General features: G+C 42.7%; 1 protein-coding gene across 1 annotated transcript in view; it reads right to left on the bottom strand.

Annotated features, from left to right (window-relative positions):
* MAD1L1 (MAD1 mitotic arrest deficient-like 1 (yeast)) overlaps positions 1 to 22,574 on the bottom strand; it is a 368,873-nt gene extending 346,299 nt beyond the window's left edge. Inside the window, exons 1-8 of the mRNA XM_009082378.1 lie at positions 22,425 to 22,574; positions 20,944 to 21,084; positions 18,930 to 19,109; positions 17,534 to 17,658; positions 16,767 to 16,848; positions 16,172 to 16,302; positions 14,862 to 14,976; positions 13,895 to 13,956 (exon numbers count right to left, since the gene is read on the bottom strand). Of these exons, the coding sequence (XP_009080626.1) occupies positions 13,895 to 13,956; positions 14,862 to 14,976; positions 16,172 to 16,302; positions 16,767 to 16,848; positions 17,534 to 17,658; positions 18,930 to 19,109; positions 20,944 to 21,084; positions 22,425 to 22,574 (986 nt within the window). The remainder of the gene's footprint in view (positions 1 to 13,894; positions 13,957 to 14,861; positions 14,977 to 16,171; positions 16,303 to 16,766; positions 16,849 to 17,533; positions 17,659 to 18,929; positions 19,110 to 20,943; positions 21,085 to 22,424) is intronic.
* Between the last annotated feature and the right edge of the window lie 1,140 nt (positions 22,575 to 23,714).

Here is a 23,714-nt window from a genome sequence, read left to right as displayed (position 1 = left end):
ATTTCATGTAGTGATTTTGTCCCACCAGATGTGAATCCCAACTTAAAAGCATCCCATTCTCCCTGACAGAAACCATGGACTGATATAGATGCTAAAACTTTGGTAACTGTCCTTCTAATGACTCAGTTCTGAACCATCAAAATTTATTTTGCAGCCTTACAACCTCAGACACAGAAATGCAGTTCTTTTAACACTATGTATTACCAGATGTGTCTGACACATAACCACGAACATCACATGGGACTAGAGACTGTCCATGAAAGTCACTTCTGGCAAGTACTTAACCAATATACAGCATGAAAACCTAAAAGATTGTCTGACTCTACAGCAAAGTTAAGGCTCTACTTTGTGTCCTCCAAACTTTCCTCCAACACTGGACACTTTGAAGGTTCAGCTGGACACAGTGCTGGAATGTCTTGTCCAGACCAGGCTTTTGTCATGAAAGACTGAACCAGGTGATCCTTGAGGTCCCATTCTCTGATACTCTGACCTAGACACTCCACCATTGAAAACAACAGAACAGGATACAAGAAACAAATATTTCAGGGGGAAAAAAGCTATTTTAAATATCTAACTACAGTCAGAAAACATTGAGAAACAGCAGGTTTATCTTTAGCAACTGTCATAAGCCATCCAAACAGGAGCACACACACTTCCAAGATCTATGTCTTCCCAATCGGAAAAAAAACCTAATTCAGAGCCTTTTTTCACTCTTCCTCTCTACCAGCCTTCCAAATATATCAGTTCTCACAAGGTGCCAGTTGCATTTCCCCCTGCCAGCTACTTGCAGCCAGGTGAGCCAATAGGTGTCGTGTGACCTTGAACACTGGGCCAGCTCTGCAGAAGGCAGGTGATGTCTTTGCCAAAGTCACACTGGAAACCATCAGGCCTAAATGAAAGGCTTGCCACAAAACAGGCTCGATGCCATCAACCTTGGCTGCTACACAAGCAGAAAACCACCTGAAGCCACAAAGCTTTATCTCTGGGAATACTAAGAGCAACGGAGGCAGAAACGTTATTTGCAAACACACTAGCAAAAGTGAGTAAAAAAAGAATTCATAACTAGGTTAAAGCATCATCTTCTGAATGGAGCCAACAGCAGAGCTGTGAAGTATCCCCAAAAGCTGTCCCAGCTAACTGCTGACTTCCCTGAGGACACTGATACTGAACACATTCCCAAAGCCAGATACTCCATTCCTGTCCTCCTTTAAAAAGTTAGCAGGATTTCAAGCTATCACTGACGAGCTTAATGGGTATCACAGCAAGAGGATGATTGTTTCATAGAAACAGAAAATGAATCAACTTGGTCAGCAGGGAATAACTCAAGAAAATCCAGAATTTCACATTTCTTCCTACCCAAAAAGATTGATCTGCCTTTTCACTGCACTGTTCATATCAGAGGATCTCTGGAAGAGAGTTTAAACAAGTAATGAGAATTCAAAAGCAATTCCACAAAGAACAACTTGTGCCAGAAAATGGTTCTTGCAATAGTTGCCCATTAGTCCCTGCAAAGAGGAACAGAAGTTGTTAACTCTGCTGACAAGAGAGTTGAGAATAACACAGAGAGATGAGTCAGTAAGGATTGAGTCCAAGTGGCACTAGAAGACAAGAGATGCTCAAAATCTCAAGTAAATACATTTGTAGAAAAGCCAAACCCATACCTGTGTTGGAGGTTAGACTCTGACAGATCCTAATTCTGCTTATAGCCAGAGGTAACAAAAGTTGAGAGCAGCATCACTGTGCAGAGGTTTCTAACAAGCTATTCCAAACTGTATCATCCTCTTATAAGAACACCATTCTGCAAGACATAACTTCATCTGAAGAAACATTTCACTACCAGGTGAGGACCAAAATCTGGGCAGAATGTTTTAGAGCATCAAGAGCCACTAGAAAAATAAAATAAAGAAAGAAAAATAAACCAACCAACCAAAATCTGAAAAATAAGCTTTGCCAACGCACTCACAGAATTTTCCATCAGTGGCAGGGAAGGAAGGAAGGTTCCATACACCTCTACCTCCACTGCCTTGGCATGTTTTATCCTCTTTGTGCTGAGAAGGCCTGGCTGCATTCCTACAGGCTGTTCTAACCCCACAGAGAGCTTCACCTGAGCTCTCATTTCAGGTGTCCAGGTCAGCACTCTGACAACAAACTCCAGACACTAACTGATTCTGGGTGGTCACTAAACACAGGGATCCGCTCAGCCCCCAACACCTCCCACCTTTGCTTTCAAAGTGGGAATCTTTCCAGTTGTCACGGGCTCAGTGCTCCTGCCAGCCTGGTGCAGTGTCTGCTCTTACTCAGGCAGTTCACTCCAGGTTGGTCTTTGTAGGTTAAAACAGAAAACACTTTTCACTTTGTCTCAAACAGAAAAAGGCACAATTTACATAAACAGCAGCAGTTTAGGGAGCTCACTTCTAACACTTTACAACCTCACTGCACACTGTTTCAAACAAGAAAGATTATAGCTGAAAGAGTATCAAAGTGAAACATTTTTCTATTTATTCTGTGCACATATAATATTTCCAATCTGCAAGAGTTTGTACTTTTGAAAAGGGATAGAGGGCACCAGATGAAAACCTTTACACTCAAGCAAAATTCATGCTGATTAGAATAAAAGTTGGTTAACTCTCCAAAAATCTCCTTCAGGTCCTGCATGTCACTCTGGATTTTCCTATCTAGCCCAGGACACCACTGACACTGGGCCAGAGATGGATGAGTAAATAATCCAATCCACCATGCTAATTTCCATGCTATGAGTTATTTTAGAGTAACAAACAACACTTATGTAATCGCAGCTAGTTCAAGAGAACCTTGAGGCACTTATCACATTAATCTTTTAACTCACTAACATTTCAAGTTCACTGTGCCCTTTAAGAAATGTTTGGAAATATTGTGCAGTGCTGCTGCTTCTCCAAGCCCCAGGAATTTTTTCTCTCCAAGCAATGCAAGGTATATTTACAAGCATATTGCCCTTAATCACAGCTTGTGAGGAAAGGATAGAACCCAGGTAAAGATGTGCTTCAGTCAAAAATATTCACTGGCACAGAGGTCCCAAGGGAGGAAAGATTGGAGCTTAAGCACCAAGCTTACATAATAATATCACAGGGCATGTAAGCAGAGCTGGTCAGAAGAGGAGCATTTAAATTATGCTAAAAACTGGAACAGTGGAATGGCCAAACATTGCAATTTTCTCCTCTTCATGTTGATGTTGCTACTCTGACTGTTAAGTACAATTAAAACTGAAAATTGGACCTTTCCTGGCTGATGCAGTGCAGAACTCCTGACTGCACTGATGAGAACCCAAAGACAGCTGATGAAAGCAGCACCTTCCCAGCTCCATCAGAAGTTCAAGTCTGTGCTGTAGGCACTGAGAGGTTAAGCACGAACCAGGAGTGAGTCATTTTCAAAACACCATCATGATAACCTGCACCAAACACACTCAGGAAAGCTTCTCAGATGATACAAATCATATTCTGGTCTTATCTACACTGACAGATAAGCTCTTCTTAATAGTTCAGTGCATTTTTCAGCAAACTGCTGATTTCTCAACACAAAGAAAGGTCAAATGCTCTCATGCTTCAGGACCCTGTCCACACTAGTTGTTCTGCACATGGTTTACTTTTACTCACTAACCCCCCCATCCTCCCTTCCCTTCCCAGCTGCACTTTTCAAAACCCTGGTATTAAACACAGCCTTCAATTCCAAACTAAAATGCACTGGTCTCCTCTTCCTATTCCTGAGGTCATTCCCTTACAGGTTGGTCCATAAGCAATCACACGGAACTGGGACTGAAAAGGACCTTCCAGTTTAGGTCCTGCCTAGTCATTTGCTATTAGGAACTCGAGTCATCTCTTCCATAACCCTGTGGAGCAGTAATTTGGGTACTTTTGACTCCACTGGAAGCTGCAGTCAGAACTTTAGACTTTCTGAAGGTTAGAAGCTCATTCCAGCTGCATTCATGGCAGGGTTACAGTGATTTGATTTAAATGCCAATGCAAGTCTTAAGGATAGCTGGTTCTTTTCTCACAGCTGTTGACGCCCCTTCCTTCTCCTCCCCTCTACCCATGTATCTCCTGGTAGCAATTACACCTCCCACCAGACTCTGCCAGAGGCTGCTCCATGCAATACTGCTTCAGTGGGCTCCTAGGCTCCTTCCAGTAACCACTTTCTGCATTCCCACTATCTTTCTGCACAGTGGGTGACCAGAACTCCAGGAAACATCTCCCAGGCCATTCTCAGAGGCACTTAAACACTTCCACCTCCATGGCAGTTTTTCTCCTGGGGCATCCTATGAGTAAGAGTTAACAGCCATCACTGTAAACAAGCACTTCTTCTACTCTTTTCCACTCCATGTGCCACATTTTACAAAAGAAGTTTGTATTCAGCTCCCAATTCCATGGAGCTTTGTGCTTTGTTTCATTCAATTTTGTCCCACTTCTTCACTCTAATCCTCAGGGTCACTCAGTTCTGCATATCCAGCTTTTGTGTATTTATGAAGCCTCTGAACTTGGCATCATTAGCCAAGTTTTATCAGCACACACCAAATTTTTGCACCAAAACCATTAATAGAAATACTAAATAAAGCAGATCCTAAGGCTAATCTTTGAGGAATTCTACTTATCCTTGCATTTTCCTTCCAATAATACTAAATCTATCCCTGCTTAAACAATTCCTTATACGTCCTACAATCCTCCTATTAATTTCCATCTTCTCCCACATGGTTTATACTTTCCCAAGTGGTTCTCTTCTTTCAGTGAACTTCAAACAAATAAGTTTATTGTGATTTATTTGATAAGATAATCAATTCTTTGGACAAATAAAGCTGTTACATTAGTTTGCATCAAGGACTACCAAGATGGATTGTGCCTATGAAGGAGGGAGATTCCTTGCCCTGCAGGTGAAGGTCATGCCCATGAGTATAAGGGAGTAGCACATACAAGAGTTTGAATCCTTAACTGAAGGAATTTGGTTTGATTCTGCTCAGAAAAGCCCTTTACATTTAGAGAAGGAATTTGAAAAAGGCATTGCTATGTAAACCAAAATCCTCCACAAGAAGCATGGACAGGATGGACCTCTTTGTTTCAAAGTTTCCTTGCAAGCACAAAACTTTGGGGATAACACTGCACATCCAAGGGAAAGGGGAGGCAGAGCACACTGACAGCCCCAGCAGAAAATCCAGAGCTGAAATACTGAAAGATGCAAAAATGGAAAGGTAAAATTAAAAATGAGCTGAGGATTATAGTGGTTATGGGGTTTGTGGAAATAATCAAATGAGAGACTGCATAAAAATCAAGCATGAGTGTTTGAGCTGTGTGACAGCAGCAAACCATCCCCCTGCTGATTAGTCTCTGCTATTTAAATGATAATTTCACTTTAAGGCAAACAGGGTCGCTTAATGCAAGGAAAGTGGCTCTTTATAAAAGTGTCTGTATTTCTGAAAGCTTCTCCTTCACAGCAGAGTGAGCACCGAAGTCCAAGCCATTTACACATAACATGGGTCACTACATGCTGGAAGAAAGGAAGCAACTTCTACCAACTGTTTTCCAACAGGGCCTCAAACAATACTCCCAAGAAACAGAGCAGCAACCCAAAATGAAGTGTCTGACTGGTGAGCCCCCGTGGCAAATGAGTCTCCTGCTCTGTGGTACACAACACCAACACACGTTTCTAAAACCACTCCTGTTCCCAGGGGAACGAGAGCCTTCAGTGTATTGGTCTGAGGAATGCAGCCTGTACTCAAGCTGGGATAATGCTCTTACTATCTTATCTATATTCTGATAAAAAGAGTCAATGGAAAAAGAAGTGATAATTTCCATTTTAAATGATCTATTGACATCTTCACTTCCAAAATAAAGTTCTTATTCAGCCCAGTAACAATGGTCCACCTTTTCTTTGATGCCATTATTCTCCACACAGTTGCTGCAGTCAAAGTACAGAAGTTCCTCCAATCATCCTTCACCAAAGAAGATGGACAGTGCACTAAGCTATTGTTCAACAGATTTGCTGTCTCCAGAATGCTGGATCTGTGATCCTGGGAAGACAATCTCTTCAAGTGTTCCCAAAGCTTTGAAATGCAAAGCAAGGACAGAAATATTTTTGATCTGAGCTTGCTTACTCCTTACTCTGATTCTCTGATTATGCATTACAGCCTCAGTCTCCCTCGATGTCAGGTGCTCATCTGTTATGCTTTACACTCTTCCTATCTCTCCTTTACCCTCTAGACTTATTACTCTATTCAAATGGAAATAAAAGCATTCATGACAAAGGAGAAAGAACACTAATATTTTTGAACATCAGAGGTAAGTACAGAGTTTTTTGGAGAAAATTAATGTTGGTTAGGAAACTATGGCAGGAAATTTTGTTTCAGTGAAGAACTGTCAGGAACAGACCTACAATATTTTAAGTTATCTGTGAAAAGAGGCACAGGTGGCTGCCTTGTTAAAATAAAATTAAGTGGATCGACTCCTTGAGAATGGGAGAAGACTAAACTCTGGCTAAAGCACAGATTTGATGTTGTGCTTCAAAACATCACATTTAAATGCATTGCTCCCCTCCAACACCCAAACATGGCCTGGAGTCTCCCCAAAACTGCATCTGACTACTCTGAAAACTGGAGTTTCACAATTTGAGATCACAAAGGAGCATTTTCTCTCCACCAGGCACGATAAGCATTCTGCCAAGGAAAGCTAACACCTAAGGCACCATGGAAAGGGAAGAATAAAGCACATTTTAGCATAAGATTGTGGAATAATGAAGAACAGAAGAGCTTAGAGCAATACTTCAGCACACGCTGCATGTCACATTCAATAGGTGACAGCTTCCTCCAAGACTTCTCTCTGTAAAGAACAGTGGCTTCTCACACATTCCATTAGTGTGAGCAAAACAAACAGTTTTCTCTTGAAACTTGCACCTCACTCTCTAAAGCCAAAGATCCCCTTTGGAACTGTTCAGGCACTTCTCCCTCAGGAAGATTTGAAATGCTGCTAAGGCACTGCTTTCATCTTTCACACACACCAACTCCTACAAATACTGAGCACATAACCTTTACTTCTACATAAACACAGTGATTATCCTCATCAGCCCTAACTGCTCACTGCCACATCCCCTGCCCTGCTTTGGAACAGCACAGGTGTTCCTGCACCCACACAGGAAAGCTGATGAGGGAACAGATCAGGAATGGGAATGCTGTTTCCCATTATAGATGGCTTTCTGCTATGCTGTCACCTCTTTCAGCTGCAGAGCTCACAGAACCAGAGGGTACTAGGTAGGAATATAATATTTTCACACAAACAATGGAGTTGGAAGCCCCAGGTGACAGGAATGGCAGAGCTGCTCTAAACTGAGACCCACTTTGTGCTGATAGAATGATACAAGAGAGGTTGACTCAGTATCTATCCCTGTGAACTTCTCTTCCAGCAGAAAAGCCCTATGCTGAGGGATTTGGAGAAATAATAGCACCTGGATGCATTGGTCCTCTTCAGAGACTGAATTCTTTAGCATTTCTCAAACTCTCAACTTCAGTGAAAGGCAGAAAAAGTAATAGTACAACACAGAACAGTCCTACACAGGACAACAGCAGGGAATGTGTCCATGAGGCAAGCTGAGACCACAGAATTACCAAAATTTCTCTAATAAGCATAGCACTGGTTTTGCTGTTTTGGGTTTTGTGGTTGGTTTGTGAGGGTTTTAAATCAGTGCTTCCCCCTAGGCAGTGTTTATCTCCCTACTGACTGCCCTGGGAATTCTCACTGTGAGGAGACTGTTTTACACGGGGAATCTTGTAAACAGTCATACAATTCTCAGTCTGCTCACAGATCATAAATTACAATTATGTACTAAAAACTTAGATGTACAACATGAAGTTTCAAGATCCTCATAGTGTGCTCACCCTAATTTTCTCAGGCCACCAGTAGTCAACCCAATCCCTCACTCCCCAACAGAAATTAGCACACCAGCTCAGCTCAGTGGTGCAGTTACAGACAGCAGACAGCATCAAATGCTTTTAATTAGATTGATTTCTTGCTTGGTGACAAAAGGCCAGAGGGCTACAATAGGCTACCCAATAAAAACATTTTCTCCACCGTGGAGTGCTCATGCCAGAGCTATGGCAGTACTGGAACTAGCAACAGTAACCCCCAGTCTTGTCTTGATTGGTTGCAGTTAATTAAGTATCCAGAATACCATATGACTAATTCAAATTATTTCAACATGCACTGCTTTGTGTATCTGTCAGATTTTTTTTTTAAACCAGTAACCACTTACTCATAATGGACATTCAGAGAAAGGTAAATTACTACCTTGTGAGAAAGGAGAAGATTATGAGCTTCATTCACTACTGCAAAGATATTCAATGCCTTGGATGGAAGAGAGCACAGAGTAGCTAAGCATAGTTAATCAAGATTCAAAAAGGAAAGTAGAGAACTCCAATATTCTCCCTTCTCTTCTATTCACTGAAAAAAAAAGAGCACTAATCCACCACTAAATGCAGAATCAAGAAATCCGATTCCCCTTTCCCTCCCTCTCTCCTCCCTTCCCCCAGCTCCAAAAGCAGAATGTGCATAGAAGGACTTCCCGTTCTGAGTGTAGCACCTGGGTAATTAGGAATTACAACTGTGCTAACCACTGTACTAAATAGAGCTGCTTGCCACTTAATTAAACCCTTTCTTAGAGAGGAAATGCATACACATTCACACGATCTCCTCTTCTTAATTGGTCTCAGACATTGCAGGAAGCTAGTCCCCAAGATTTGTCAGCCAGCCAGCCCACAGATGTTGCAGAAAGAAAACCAGGTCAGCATTAACAGGTTCACTTCTTGGGCTCGAGGCGACAGGTCAGCAGATCAGTGTCTGCTGTGTGCAGCTGGCAGGCTCCACCGGGGGAAAATGGTCCTCAAGCACTGGCCTCAGTTCCTGTCAACTGTGCACTTCTCTCTACAGGCCTGGACACTGAGCAAGCCAAACAGCCATGGCAGCTTAATGTGATAGCATGGCTGCAGCCAGATGAACTCACCCTTAGAGGATGAAGGGCACTCACAGGCACTCTCCAAACTAGGATTCAGTGACCCCCTGAGTCCCTCTGGGTCAGCCTCACACCATAAGCATCAGGGGCTGAGACATCCTTACAGCAGAACAGCACTGAGATGTGACTCAAGAACATCCAAGCCCATGACTGCAGCCTCCGAGCACCACAGGAGAGTCCAGGCACACTCCTTTTCCCTCTGACACATCAGCCTCACAACTCAATTCCAGACTGCATTCCCTTCAGGAAAGCAGAGCTGAGCTCACCACTGTAATGTGCATGGAAAACACTGAAATTTTTCTGAAAAGTACTATGAACAAAGTCCTTTGCTTTATCTTCCACATACAAACACCAAGCTTGAGCTGACAGTACTATCTGCAACACAAAGTGGTGCTCCAAAATAGAAAAGACCAACTTAAATAGGTCGTGACCAATATATTTGATCACCAACATAATTTTGCTGTGTCTATGAAGAACTCTGAGCCCAGGAGGTGAACATGCAAAAACTTCACAGAGTCACTGCTTTCAATCAGAAAAACACCAAACAAACAAAACCAAACCCCACATCACTATTTATTCTCTCATGAACATAAAGCTTGGACTAAAACTCCTCTGAGGCTGCTGTTTGTGGCCCTCACAGCCTTCACCACTTTGCAAAACTTTTCAGCCAAACTTCAGCCTTTGCAACCTTCTGCCACTTCTAGAAAAACACAAAGGCAAATTTAGCATTAAACCTTGTCAGCTGCTACCAGTGACTATCAGTACCTTCAGTGTCCGAGTTACTAACTGCCTCATCTTTAACACATGCCTGATGCACATCTTTTCACATCACTCTGTGCTCCACAGCGTATCTGTTTATGGATAGCAAAATCACTTGGCTAATTCATTAGAGGACAAAAGCAATATCAACCAAACACAGACAAACAGCAGCCAAAAAAGGCTTGTTTACATTAATAGCTCTCAGAACAAGAACCTTCATTTTTTATTTGGGCATCTTCTAGATGGTGCTGAAGGGAAAGTCAGAACAACAACAGTGCTGCTCTGGGAATGCAACTCTAAGGCTTGGGGTGGGGAGAACAGAATCAGGCTGTGAAGAACTCCTATAAAACATGACATAATGAAGAATATGTGGTGGAAACATGAAGTTTACAGAGCTGGACAGAAAAACACTCTATTGTGTATTCCACTAGAGAAACCTGCACAATGCTTTCCATACCAAGTTATAACCCTGAGTGCTGGGCAAGGAGACAGTGATTGCATTAAACATTTCAGAGGCACTGACAGGAGCAGTTAAGTGTTCCTTAGAGTAGCTGCCCCTGCCCAAGGTGCCCTGCTGATGGACACCAGGCTGATTCCCAGCTGGAGCAGAATCCCGTTCCCTCCCGCTGCAGGAGAAGGGCTCCATCTCGTGGGTGTTTTTCGGCACTGTCACCCGAGTACAGCCTCTGCCGCCGCGGAAAACCTTGCTGGAATCCTGTTAAAATCCGTGGCGGTTAATGGCAGTCAAGGAATTGCCTGGAAAGTATCTCTGGGTTATGATTAACATGTCGTGATAAACATGGTTTGTGAGTGAAGACAGTCAACAACTCAGTTACACAAATACAAACTACAGCAGCACATCCTGGAGAGACAGAGCACAAGAGTCACAGAATATCCTGAGTGGAAGGTTCCCACAAGGATCATCGAGTCCAACTCATGGCCCTGTACAGGACATCCCCAGCAATCCATCATGTGCCTAAGAGGGTTGTTCAAACACTCCTTGAGCTCTGTCAGGCTTGGGGCTGTGACCACTGCCCCGGAGTGAAGAACCTTTTCCTAATATCCAACTTAAAACTCCTCTCACAGCCTCATGATGTTCCCTCAGGCTGTCACTGGTCACCAGAGAGCAGAGACCAGTTCTGCCCCTCCACTGCCCCTCGTGAGGGAGTTGCAGTTTTCTCAACACAACTCTTTCCTAACAACAAAGTCCTAGAAGAGCCACACAATAATATCCTCCTCAAAGACACTGAACTCCAAAATAAGTCAAGACTTTCTACTCACAGAGCAAGAACTCCAACATTTTGTGTTTTTTCCTTTCACAATGAAATGAATGCTATGGCAGGAATATCAAGTCAGAGCAACACATGACAAAGGTATGACAATCTCTGGCAGCATAACAGTAACATCCAAAACCAACCTACATCCACAATAAGAACCAGTCAACTACACTGCAAAGTAGGCAGCAAGAAGCTCAAGAAACCAAAAGGACATATAACTGAACACAAAAAGAAGATTACATAGATTTATAATGTGCACATATGCACCATACAGAACTATGATGTGCATTATTTTATTATCTGGCTATGGTGCAGCTTACAGGAATATTATGCTCTAAAGCTGTCTCTGTTTCCACAGTTTGTGAGAGAGAGAAAAGCCCAGGAGCTTACAAGTGGAATCCAGAACTAGCAAACATAAGATTAGCCTGAGTAAACTGTTAATGAACTTGTCTCCCCCCACAAGGTGAAGCATTATAAACACTTAGTTAACTTTTTCATTGTCCCCAAAAAGAGACCAGTACTAAAAACAGTAGGATTACCACCACACTCCTGAAAGCTGCACCTCCTTCCCAAGTATTATTACATAAAATTACACTCAAAGGGCTGATCATAAGCCAATCTGACAAAGAGCCTGCTGGGAGCAGGCAATCAGTGAAGGGAAACCACTGAGAGCAGACACTGAACAAGCCCTGTGGAAGTGCTGCAGGAAATGAACAATCCTCCTCTCCTGAAACGCCACACGCTGCATGCACTTCCTCACAGCCTCTGCACCAATGAAAAAGCTGATAAGAAAAGATGAGAAACCCTAATGCATTCCCTTTTTCCTTGCTTATCTAGCTATTAGCAAACAGCACATTGCTCTGACTCTCTGGGACAATCAGCCAACTTGTTCCTATTTTCTTTGCCTATGAGATGGGCAATTAAATCTTCTCAAACTTTCACCAACAGCATTCTCCAAGAACCAACTAAGACAATGATCTCTCATCATCTTTATCACCTTGACTGAAAATTAACATAATTCATGCTGTAAGAAGGCTGAGCCAAGAAAAAAAGAAAAAAAAAAAACAACAAAAAGAGGGAGGGGGAAATCATCTGGTCCCACTTGCTCCAATTGCATGCAAAAAATGCTCTTTCTCAAGAGCAATTCCCCTTTCTGTATGAGAAGGTGCCATTAACAGCACTAAACAATATGGCCCAATCAAACACCTAACACTTCACAGAGAATATTCTGATTTTAAATGAAGGAGTTATTAGACTTCAACAGGCAGAATCACTTGGGTCCATTTCTCTCCCAGTGTGAAATTACCTCGTTAAACCTTTAACAGCATGAGGTAAGTAAAAAGCTTTTACTCCCATGTCTGATCAAGTAGGTTCTGTGAAAATGATTCCAACTACTTCTGTCCATTCCTTGCCATTGGAGATTGAGCACAATTCCATCTTCATCTAAATGTATGTATCCTCAGCAGATGCAGGAGAGAATCTCAAGCACACTGCCTGTGAGCATGGCTCTGGAAATGGCTGGTTATCCTCATTAAACAGAAAACACTGAGAAAGTTAAGGAAGTTTTCCCTAGTAATGTGCCCAAACCATATCACAGAATGTTAAGGCACTGGAATGGAGCTTAGAGATCACCCAGCCCCAACCCCCTGCCCTGGGCAGGGACACCTCCCACCAGAGCAGGTTGCTCAAGGCTTTAGCCAACCTGGCTGTGAACACTGCCAGGGTTGGGGCAGCCACAGCCTCCCTGGGCAACCTGGGACAGTGTCTCACCACCCTCACAGGGAAAATGTCTGCCTAAGATCTAATCTAAATTTCTCTCTTTCAATTTCTCCCCATTACCTCTTGTCCTGTCACTGCAGTGGCTAACAAAGATCCAAATATGAGCATATCCTAACACTCCTACTTCCAAACGATCCCAGCAGTGTGCAGACACAGCTCTGCTGTGGGCCACATGTAATGAATGGAATGAAAACAACTGGTAAAATGAGGCTCTGCTGTGGATGTTGCAGCTCAGGCCTTGCCTCAATATGAAAGGTGATCTGCACTATAATGCTCATATCAAGACATTATGTACAATGAAGCATTTCCTCTTCCAGTGCAATAATAACATAAATATTTAGAGAAAGTAAAGCAGTGCTGAAACATGACACACAACAGCATCATTGCTACACAGAAAACCTTCTGCAGGAGAAAATGATCAGAAGATTGACCATCTCCTGACCCTCTTTATACCACATATACACCAGAGCCCTTAAAAAATCTGGCTCACTGCTCCAGGTGTCAGGAGGACCTGTTGAGTACCAGCACACAAAGCAGCTGGTGTTACAAAACACCACTGGGGGGTAGGTTTGACAATATAACTACATTGACAACTGTTCTCCAGCTGCTTTAGGGAAGAAAAGTCACAACATGATTTAGCAGCTGATTTTGATATACAGATTTCAAAGGAAATATATTTACAACAGTTTGTCACAAGTTACATACATTCTCTTCTCTGGATACATCCTAAGATTCTTACAAGTTAGTGAACTCAGTAAGCAGCAGAATCTCTAACTAAAGAGGAATGCAGCTGTATGCAAGAAGTTCAAAGAACTCCAACTGAACCACAGCCTCAGAGTCACTGGTCACACTGACTTGGTGAAAAACATTTGTTAGTTCCCAAAGATATTTTCAAACACTGGTTTTTCTTTTTGTTCTCATATGTAATAAACTGTACTGGAAGAGCTTCCACGTGAAGAAGAGATGGCAAAAAGCATGACCAACACATGGCAGAGCTCAGAAGATGAGGAAAGGAACATGGTTTGAAAGCCTTACCTCCCTCCAGAGCTGTGAGCACATACCTGATATTTAAGCCAGTGCTCTGGTCCAGTTTCTCCCAGCTCTGTAATTTTCTCAGAAGTTTCTAAAGCAGAGATCAAAAGTAGAGTTAGACACAGACAAATGTTCTAGCAGCAAATTTCCCAGAGTTTACTCATCATCCTCTATTTGAAGTCTGTGTCGTTCCTTCTCCTCCTGTGGAATCATGATCTTATCTAGCACTCTTGGTTTGTCACTCTCCAGCACAGACCTTGCCCTGTCACCATGGCTCTAGGACACACAGAGCCCCTTGTTCCACTTCAGCACTGGAGATTAGCTAACCCTGTGAGCTGCCACCACTGTGGTGGACAAGATCCTTGGCAGTGGAGAAGAGAACAAGCTCTTTCCTCAGTACCAGGTCTGTCCCAGCTGTAGTTCCCACTGCTCCTCTACCACTTTCTCCTATAGCTCTTTACTTTCAGTCAATGCCAGATAATACTATCTAAATCTGATCAGACACCGCTTAGTTCTGTACATCAACAAGTTCACACAATTAGCTTAATGCCCTGACAACTTGCTGTGTGCTTAATATAGGGTGAGATGGAAACCAAGACAATTTTCTTCATCTGAGCCACATTCTGCCCTACAGCACTGGCAGTGATCTGAGTGGGTATCCAGGTTCTTACCACATACCTGTTCGACATCAGGATGTTTGGCCAGAGCTTGATGCCAAAAGAGCATTTCCAGCAGAAGAAAGGTAAAAGAGAAACAGCAAGGCCAAAAAAGACACTATGCTGAGATTGTTCTTTACACAAAATCTCCAGCTGAACAGCAAGTGTCCTTTTGCCTTTTCCACCTGCATTGCTACAACCTCCTCATGCTGATTTTGCAGTTTGGGAATGCCTGGTTTGAGCCCATTAGTTAAAAGAGGTACATAATCTGAACTAACATAACACAGCAATAAATGAAACTCCTATTCTGCTCATCCACCCAACATTCCCAGCTCCTCACCTCGTTTTCCAATTCCACAGTCACTAGCTGTGCTTGGACTTTCTCATAGCGTTCCAGTTTTCTTTGGAGACCTTCTACCTCCTCTTTAAGCAATCCATTGTTTTCTCTCATTTCCCTGGGGTGAGGACAGAGACAACTATTAACGAGCCATGCCACTCAATTCCCTCACAAATTTCCAGATACACATGGATCAGGAGGGAATCACAACACTGAACAGACACTGACTCCCTCCTATAACCTCCACTGCAAAGCCACCGCTACAAAAACACGAGTTGTATGGAGACTGATTTTTCTCCTGCAAGTACCATCCTAATTATGTCCAAACACTTTGTCAAATTGTTACTATTTATCAAATTCAGAGTAACAAAAGACTCCCAACTCTGCTGTTCCATGCAGCTGGATGCAGGGCTGGAACACAGCAAGCAGGACACACCAGGGCTGTGGAGCTCTGAGCAAGCTCTGAGACTGCTTGGTTTTACTTTAACAGAGGTGCACAAGGGTGAGGTAAAGCTATTTAAAGACAAGGGACCTTTAATCTGTTGATATATTTCTGCACACAAAAAAACCAAAACCACACACACAAAACAAGCATGGGAAAACATTCCAAGATAAATAATTTCAAATGTTAATGAAACAATTACAAGACCAAGAGCAAGGAAAATGACTTAAAAAACTGGCAAGATGACTCATGTAATTTAAGTCTTTTTTTTTCCTTTTTAAGAAGTACCAAAAGATTAAAAGTAAGATTTAAAAACACTTGAAAGCAAGTTATTTCACAGTGTCTTTAAGTTTTCAAATTAATTGCCACTTCAGAAATCCAAAACAGCTCCACTCTGCCCAGGGCTGTACCAGGGTGCTTTAGAAAGTTAAACAAAACACTTTCCAAGCATTATGCTGGAACAACAGGCCTGGAAAACAGTGGTAACAATAGCTCAGCAAAACCAGCTAGTAAAGAAACACTCAGCTGTCTCTCCTCTCTACAGGGAATTCCTTCCCAAAGCTCCATGGAGTTCATCACTACCTTTCAACATGGATTTTTGTTCTCACAAAGAGATACCACCACCCAGAAGATCAATACACATTCTGTGAGGCTCTTCTTGTGTCTAGAAGATTCCTCAGATCCTGTCAAACCCTCTCATCCAGCCACCACCAGAACACTGCTCCGTTCAAACACAGTATTTCGATGAAATATTTAAGCTTCCTCCGCAACTTTCCCATGTGGAAGCCAAACAAAGGGATTTGAAAGCGCACAGCTGTAGCAGGTAGAGAAGAACTCAAGATAACCCTTGACCCCTGAACCCTTTTTTCACCTGAAGTAGGCATTTTCCTCCCTGAGCTGGCGCAATTCCCTCTCCATTTTTGGGAAACGAGCCAGTTCTGCCTTCATGTTCTTGACAATTAGAGCATCATGTTCGTGCTGAGATAACTTTTGTTCCAGATCCTGGAAAACATGGCACGACAATAGGACAGCAATGATTAAGCTGGAACTTGTAAGACCTATTTCTGCATTATACTTTTTAAGCTCAAATCAAGGATTGAAGGAAGATGGAAGGAAACTCAGCAGGACATCTGGTGGCACAAGATCAGAAAGAGCATTCCTCCAGAGGACTGCACAAGGATATAAATCATCCTTCTCCAGAGGACTGCACAAAGATATAAATCATCCTTCTCCAGAGAAAGCATTTTTTTCCAATCAATTGATACAACAAAGGCAAAGAGTGTGATGTTACAGCTAACTGTAACCTGGTCCATCCAACCTCAGCTCTTGCTGGCCACCAAATCAGATTCTTATATGACAAACTAATCTTTCACTTCTACGACAGTCAGGTTTTTAAAAGCACTGCTCTGTTCTTCCACTGAAGAAACTGAAAACTAAAGCTTTATATAGGTCACAGAGTTTCTTACCTTAATCTTCTGCTCATATTCTGCCAGTAGGGCCTGGCTAGCTTGCAGTGTCTGGATCTGCTGACTAGCCTCTTGCCATTTCCTGTGAGATGCAGACACAAGAGGCACTGAGCATCCACAAACCCTGGGCCAGAAACAACCAAAATGCCCACGTCTCTCTGGCAAACACCACTAACAAGGGAAATGTTACTGTTGTAGATTTGTCTCAGAGTTTCACACTCATATCATCTCCTGCTAATTTAGAGACAAAAATATCCATTTTGTGCTATATCTATTTATCCATTTTAATAAAAAGATGCACATTGAGAAATACCCAAAAATCAATGCACCTTCACTCTGAAAACAACAAATATACACTCAGTGCAAATAAGCCCTTGCATCTCTGCAACTGAAGAGTTGAACTTAGTAAGCAGAGGAAAAACATACTCATAGCTCCATTATGATTTAAGGTGTGATAGTTCTGTTCAGTCCATAAAGTTCAGATTAGCCTTTCCCACCCATGTGCCTTCTGCTAACTCTCCATCAGGAACACAAAACATCTTGAGATTTTAAGATCAAATCTGTGGGGTTTTTTTTCCTCAAGGTACAATTAAATTGCACCTCAGAGCTAGTTTGAAACAACAGTTATAACCTGCACATCCAGATCAAAGCAACCCTTTGAAGAGTGGAAATCAAACGCTGGTGGAAGTTCTCTGAGTGATGACAGCTGCACAAGGCTCAAGTTTTGTTTGCCTTTTTCTCCCAACAGTCATTCATCCCCTGCTTACTTTTGTTCCATATCCAGCTGTTCCATCAGTTCCTGCTTCTGAGAGTCTTGGCTTGTCATCTGCATCTCTTGGTTCATTAAATTCCATTGCAGCTCTGATATTTTCCCTTTTAACACAGTGATTGTCTGAATAAATGGAAAAAAAGAGACTGTGACTCCCCCGGCTGGACACTATGGTTGGTGATAGACAAAAATCATATCCAACAAAAAAGTACCAACATTGAATCTCGTAACAGTCCCACACTCTTGCAAACCTTCAGGCCTGCAAACTTACCTCAAATACAAAGACAAGAGAAAATCATTTAGTCACTTTAATCTGTCACCCAAATTGTCATTTCCATCACCTATTAAATAGGTGACCTCAAACTGGCATGAGAAATAGCAAGCTTCAAAGTTAGAGGATGGTAAAACACACAAGTATATATATTAAAGCAAAAAAACTATCCCACAGTCATGTTTAACTCTAAAGCTTAACACTAAAACTCTTTAGCTTAACTCCAAAGAAAAGCTCACAGGTTTGTCTCCAGTAGCCATTACTCAGCTCCCTTTAACTGAGAAAAAGAGAATAATCTCAAAACATGACACATGAAGGGTTCTCATCTTGATACTGATGGAGATGAAAATAAAAAGACACAGAAATAGAACTGCTGCACACATTTCTTAGGTGGATTTGTTTTCTCTTATGTACCATCACTGTCTCCCTGTTTTTAATCACTGATAACTGGAACATTAAACCTGTTTACTTGCTTTACCACACAGACACGTTCCCAGTGACACCTAGGCAGGAGCAAGGCTGAAGGACTTAGTGGTTGTTGATCCACAGTTGGTGCAGGAAATCAAATTAAACAGAAAAGTTACAAGTTAAATAGCTGAACTGAACTATAAATGATATCTGAGAAGGTTGAGCAGATGGTCTGGTCACCCAAATAAACTGAAATCCAGACATTCACTCTGCAATGGAATGCAGAGGCATGTAAGACACTTCAGGAGGACACACTTTGTACATAACGTTGGTCTCATCCACTCTAACATTCTCCCTACTTCCCTCAACACTTTCCCATCTCATCTCCTCCATCGCTGTCCCTTTCTCCACAAGTGTCATGACTTGTGAACCTTGATGCTGTATGTTGTCTTGCATGTTTTTTCTCCTTCTCCGTATCAACTTGTCTAAGAAGTCTGTTCTCCTTCTGTGCTTACCTGTGCCTGGGCTTGGTTTGGTTCTAAACTTCAACAGCACAGACACACACCACCAGAGTCTATTCATTTCCAGGTGATGAACACAGTGATCCCAGTGATTTTGTTTGGGGTTTTTTTTAATCATAAAGGACATTTTCAATTCACAAAAACTGCAAAGTGACTTGAAGCTATGAATGGAATAAAAATTACTCTGTTCTTACTTCATTAGCTTCAGCTAATTTGCTCTCCTTCTCTTGCATCTTCTTACTCATTGCCTCCATGGTCTTCTTATAGGATTTGTTCATCTCCACTTGTTCTTTCAGTTTATTTTCAGCTTCCGTTTCCCTCTCCTGACACTGCTTTATGCGTGTGAGCAGCTCCTGGTTCCGGTCAGCCTCTCTCTTGCCAGGCAAAAACAAAAGCAAAGAGACATAAGAAGGAAGTAGCACAAAGGGAAAGACATTTTGCCTTCTCCTGTCTCCATTCCTTATCATTGTGATCACCAAGGCATCATCATGAAGCAAAGTTACTCAGACCTTAGCTTCAACCTTTGCACTAGCAAGAGGAAAAACATTAGGAGCAGCAACTCAGTGTTCAGGAATTACCCAAGGCAATGGAGCTGGAAAATTAAGAGATGAGAGTCTTCAAATCTCTTACACTAAGGCAGGAATATAAGAATACAGATGTGGCTTCACAGACTCCACTGCACACTTCCCAGCAGATCAAAGATGAAAACATTTGATCTCCAATTTAAAGCTCACCCATGCACAGCAAGTTGACTTTCAGAAACTCAGACCTCAGCAATTGGGTTCATTAGACAAACTTCCTCCTGCAACTCCTGGAAATTGTATGAGCCATTTAAATTGGGTTAAGACAAACTTCCCTCTGCAACTCCTGGAAATTGTATGAGGCCATTTAAAAGAAAAGAAATGGGGTTTAAATGCACAGTATTATCAACCAATACAATAAATATTTTCACACTCTGACACCCTTTCATACACCATTTCAGTTTATTCCTACCTCAAATTGATTAATACTTATTGAAAAAATGCACAGTAAATTGCTTTGCTAATCAAAGCACATCGAGACATGGATTTACATAGTAAGCAAGGATTATGCAAAGTAACGTGAGGTTCCTAAAACCTTTATCCACATGACTCAGAAAAACACAGAATCTGAGCAGGGTAATTACCACAGTGCTGGATTAGTGCTGCTCCCTATTTTTTGTACCAGTATTTCAAGGGTTTCTGTGACTGACTCAGCTGCATTCCTGTCTGAACTCTTCCTGGCTTAATCCCACATCACCTGACTTCAGACGAAGGAGGAATTTAGTCACTGACTATGGGTTTCACAGCTACACACTGAATCTGTCACCCAGCATCCTTGTAAAATACAACAAAACATGCTTATTATTTTTTAAAGATTTCTTCTTCAATAATCAGCTGCATATACAACTTTTATTATGCTACAAAACCCACTGATCTACTACTTACTTCAGCAACGTCGTTAAGCAAACATATGTGAGCATAAAAGCAGAGAGCTGTGAAAGCTCTTAGTCCCTGAGTGAGGCTCACTGTTATCAGTGCAGGCTCTCTGGTGTGACAGTGCATGGCTGGCACTGCTGCCATTCCAATTAATTACAGCCACACAAACGAAACACTTGCGGTGGTGCCAGCAGAAGTTTAAACTCATCCAGGAGAAAAACCATTAAATACTCCTGGGAGAAACAAATAACAAATCCCTTTTGTTATTGCTACCCGTGATGACTTCACTGCTAAACCAACAGGACCCAGGGATCACATCATCAGTCTGTCAGCCTAACTCGGCCTCAAGTTCACACACTTGTGCACATTAGCAAGTTAGTGCAATGCACTGTGAGGGGATCTGCAGAGCAGAACAGTTGTACTGGGAACTTGACACCCACACCACCACCAGCAGCATGTCTGTAACAAATGCAAACACAGGAGCATTTAATATGCATCTGCTGCAGTCCTGCTCTGAAGACAGTGCCCATTAGCAGTTGGAGAACACTAGATTTGCTCCTGGACTGCATCTTTCAGTTCGGTCTCATCCCCAGAACTATCCACATTCTGAGACAGTCCACTGCAAACCAAAGCACTGCACGTGAGAAGGGAAGAGTGTATCCTTGATCCAAACCAAAACACCAGTGCAGATGCTCCACGTGTGTTCTGACTGAGGCCTAAGATTTCAAGCCATCTGCACCCCCAGACTTACCTCATAGTTCCTGGCATTGGTGTTAGCTGCCTTCTCCAGCTCAATGCGAGCTCGTTTGTGGCTCAGCTCCATCTGCATCTTCTCCCGTTCCACCTGCAGCAGTTGGGATTTGGAGCGGATCTGCCCAGCCTGTTCTTCCAACTGGCCAGTTCATGTGTGGCAAAGGACATTGCACACCATTAGGAGCACAGCAATAATGTCAAACCTCCCACCCTGCACTGCTCAGCTGACACTTACAGCCATTTGGCAAATGACAAGGGAACTGTCACCACATGTGTGGTACTTCTCACACCAGCCCAGCCACACACCATCCACTTCTCACACCACCCAGTTTCCTGGGGAAACCAAGCAACACCACACTCAGAAACCCTCATCAAACCAAGATGAGTTGGGAAGAAGTGAATTCCAAGTTCTTTCAGGATCTCTAGAGGTTCTCTGACTAAATGTACTTGTCTTTCTAAAAAAAAAAAGTGTATTTATAAACTCCCCAAGCCGCATAAAAGTAAGAGCAGCTAGCCAAGAGGCAGAGATCATGCTCCCAATAAAATGTAACTGCTGAGCAAAATAACATGTTTTTCTGTTACATTTTACAATGTGGTAGAAATGCTGCAACATTACACTTCCCTTTTTTTTGTTGAAGTTGCCTTAGAGCATAGACAACACTAACAGAATTCCTCAGGTCCTGTCAGTGTCTACACACAGCTAATGGAGACTAACCAGAGAGAGCCTGCTCTGACCACCTGCCACCAGAGGTGAGGCACAGACAGAAAATGCCTCAATTTTTGTCAGCACTCCAAATGCAAAGCAGATTTACATTAAAACACCCTTATTTTATACTTAGAGGCTGAAATAGAAATTGTATTAAGATCCAGAACAAAGAAACTTCATTCCAGCCTAACAAACAGTCCTTAGGATCCAAGATGTCAATTTACTTTATGCTTTAGGAGTATGAAGTAGCTGAGAGAAAAAAGAAGTAAAACCCCGGGTGGATACAAACTGAAGGGGACAAGAAAGCACAACTGGTTTGCATATCAAAGCCACAGCACAATGCAAGTCTCCTGCATGTGTCCAGGCAAAGAGACCTTAAAATTGTGGGGAAAAAAAGAGGTGACAAAGTGTCTTACTAGAAAAATGTTAACAGATACAAAGCTCCTTTGTTCAGCAGTATGAAAACAACTTGCAATTTAATTTCCTGAGCTGGTGCACAGATATAACTCGCACAGGGAATAAATTGAAGACACCTTTCTTAAATTTTTACAAAGCAGAAATAAATATGTTTGACACTTGAAAAGAAATTAAATATTTTCTGGAAAAGATTCCAGAATGTTGAGCAAAGTTTCCATCATTGAGCTTGTGTGAACATCAACATCAGAAAGAATGGACAGATCTGAAAGAAACCAATCCTGATTCCTGGAATCCAAAGGAGCACACAGCCACACTGAAGGGATGCTGCAGGCAGCACCAAGGTGAGGACACCTCACCTGCATCCTCTGCTGGTACTGGATCTGTAAGGACCTCTGCGAGGACCCCGGCGTGGCCAGCCCAGACGTCTCCTCCATGCGCTGGGAGATGAAGTTGTTGAGGGATCTCAGCGTGGAGAAGACAGTGGTGTTATTTTCCAGGTCCTCCATGGCTCTGAAAATAGCCACAAAGTCATCAGCACAACATTCAGAGCAAGTATACTGCTGTGTACTGGCTGCTCTGCTAAACGGAGATACGTCAGTGCTCTGAGGCAACACTAAACACAAGGTCTTCAATGAACAGGGTGACATCGAGCAGCAAATCACTGCTGGGACCCACAAAAAACACAACCCAACCCAGGCTGAAGTTATAGGTCTCTGAACTGAGAAACTGAGGCAACACAACCTGTTCTTTCCTGAGCTTTCTACCTGAAAGGGTTTGGGTTTATTTACATCCTCCCCTGAATCTTGGCCCATAAAGATACAGATAAAAGCTGTTACAGGTCATACAAAATTGAATTCTCCTTCCCTGTACAATTAACCTTCTGGGATACAAGTTAACATTGTAGGACATGAAGATCTACAGTACATAACACTGACAAACAGAACTCATTGTTCTTCCCCCAAACAGCTGAGGCTGAGAGAGGGAAGAGAACTTCTACACAACCTGCTCCTGCTTCCCACAAAGCACTTTGGAACCTAACTTCCAGCAAGAAGCCTTTCCAGATTCACAGATCACTTCTATAAGCAAAATTGCATCTCCTCATCCACATGTTGCTACTCTTCCTTCAAATTCAGAAGGTACTGACAAAAGCCCAAAGATAAATCAAGCCTGGAGCTTGGAAATGCCTGCAAGGTTTCCCAGGAGCCTTCAGGAAGCCACAAGTGAGTTCCTCTGGGGACTGCACACTCCACAAAGCCCCAGAAGCACAGGAAGAGGCTCAGGACCAGGAAAGCTAGCTCACAATGTTCACATGGCTTGTACCAGAGACACACACTTGGGGCTAACTTCAGGCTCCTGCATCATGCCCAAGAGGAGGCACAACAGAAGCACATGGACTGAAGATCAGCCAAAACCTCAAGTGAAAAGGTTTATTCAAAATAAGCACTTGAGTAGCACATGCAAAAGAATTCAGGAGAGATCACACACTGCCAACAGGTCTCTGTGCTCCTGTGAGTCTGTCCTCCACCCTGATGAAACTAAGACGACACACAGGGCAAGGCTCCCTCGGGGCATTCAGGGACCCTCTGTCCCCTCGGCGCACGAGGCTGCTCCCGCCAGCCCAGCCCGGGGGGTCCCACGGACCGCGG

This window comes from Acanthisitta chloris, unplaced genomic scaffold, assembly GCF_000695815.1.
Source record: "Acanthisitta chloris isolate BGI_N310 unplaced genomic scaffold, ASM69581v1 scaffold2299, whole genome shotgun sequence".
NCBI lineage: Eukaryota > Metazoa > Chordata > Aves > Passeriformes > Acanthisittidae > Acanthisitta > Acanthisitta chloris.
This window is presented reverse-complemented; position numbering and strand designations above follow the sequence as displayed.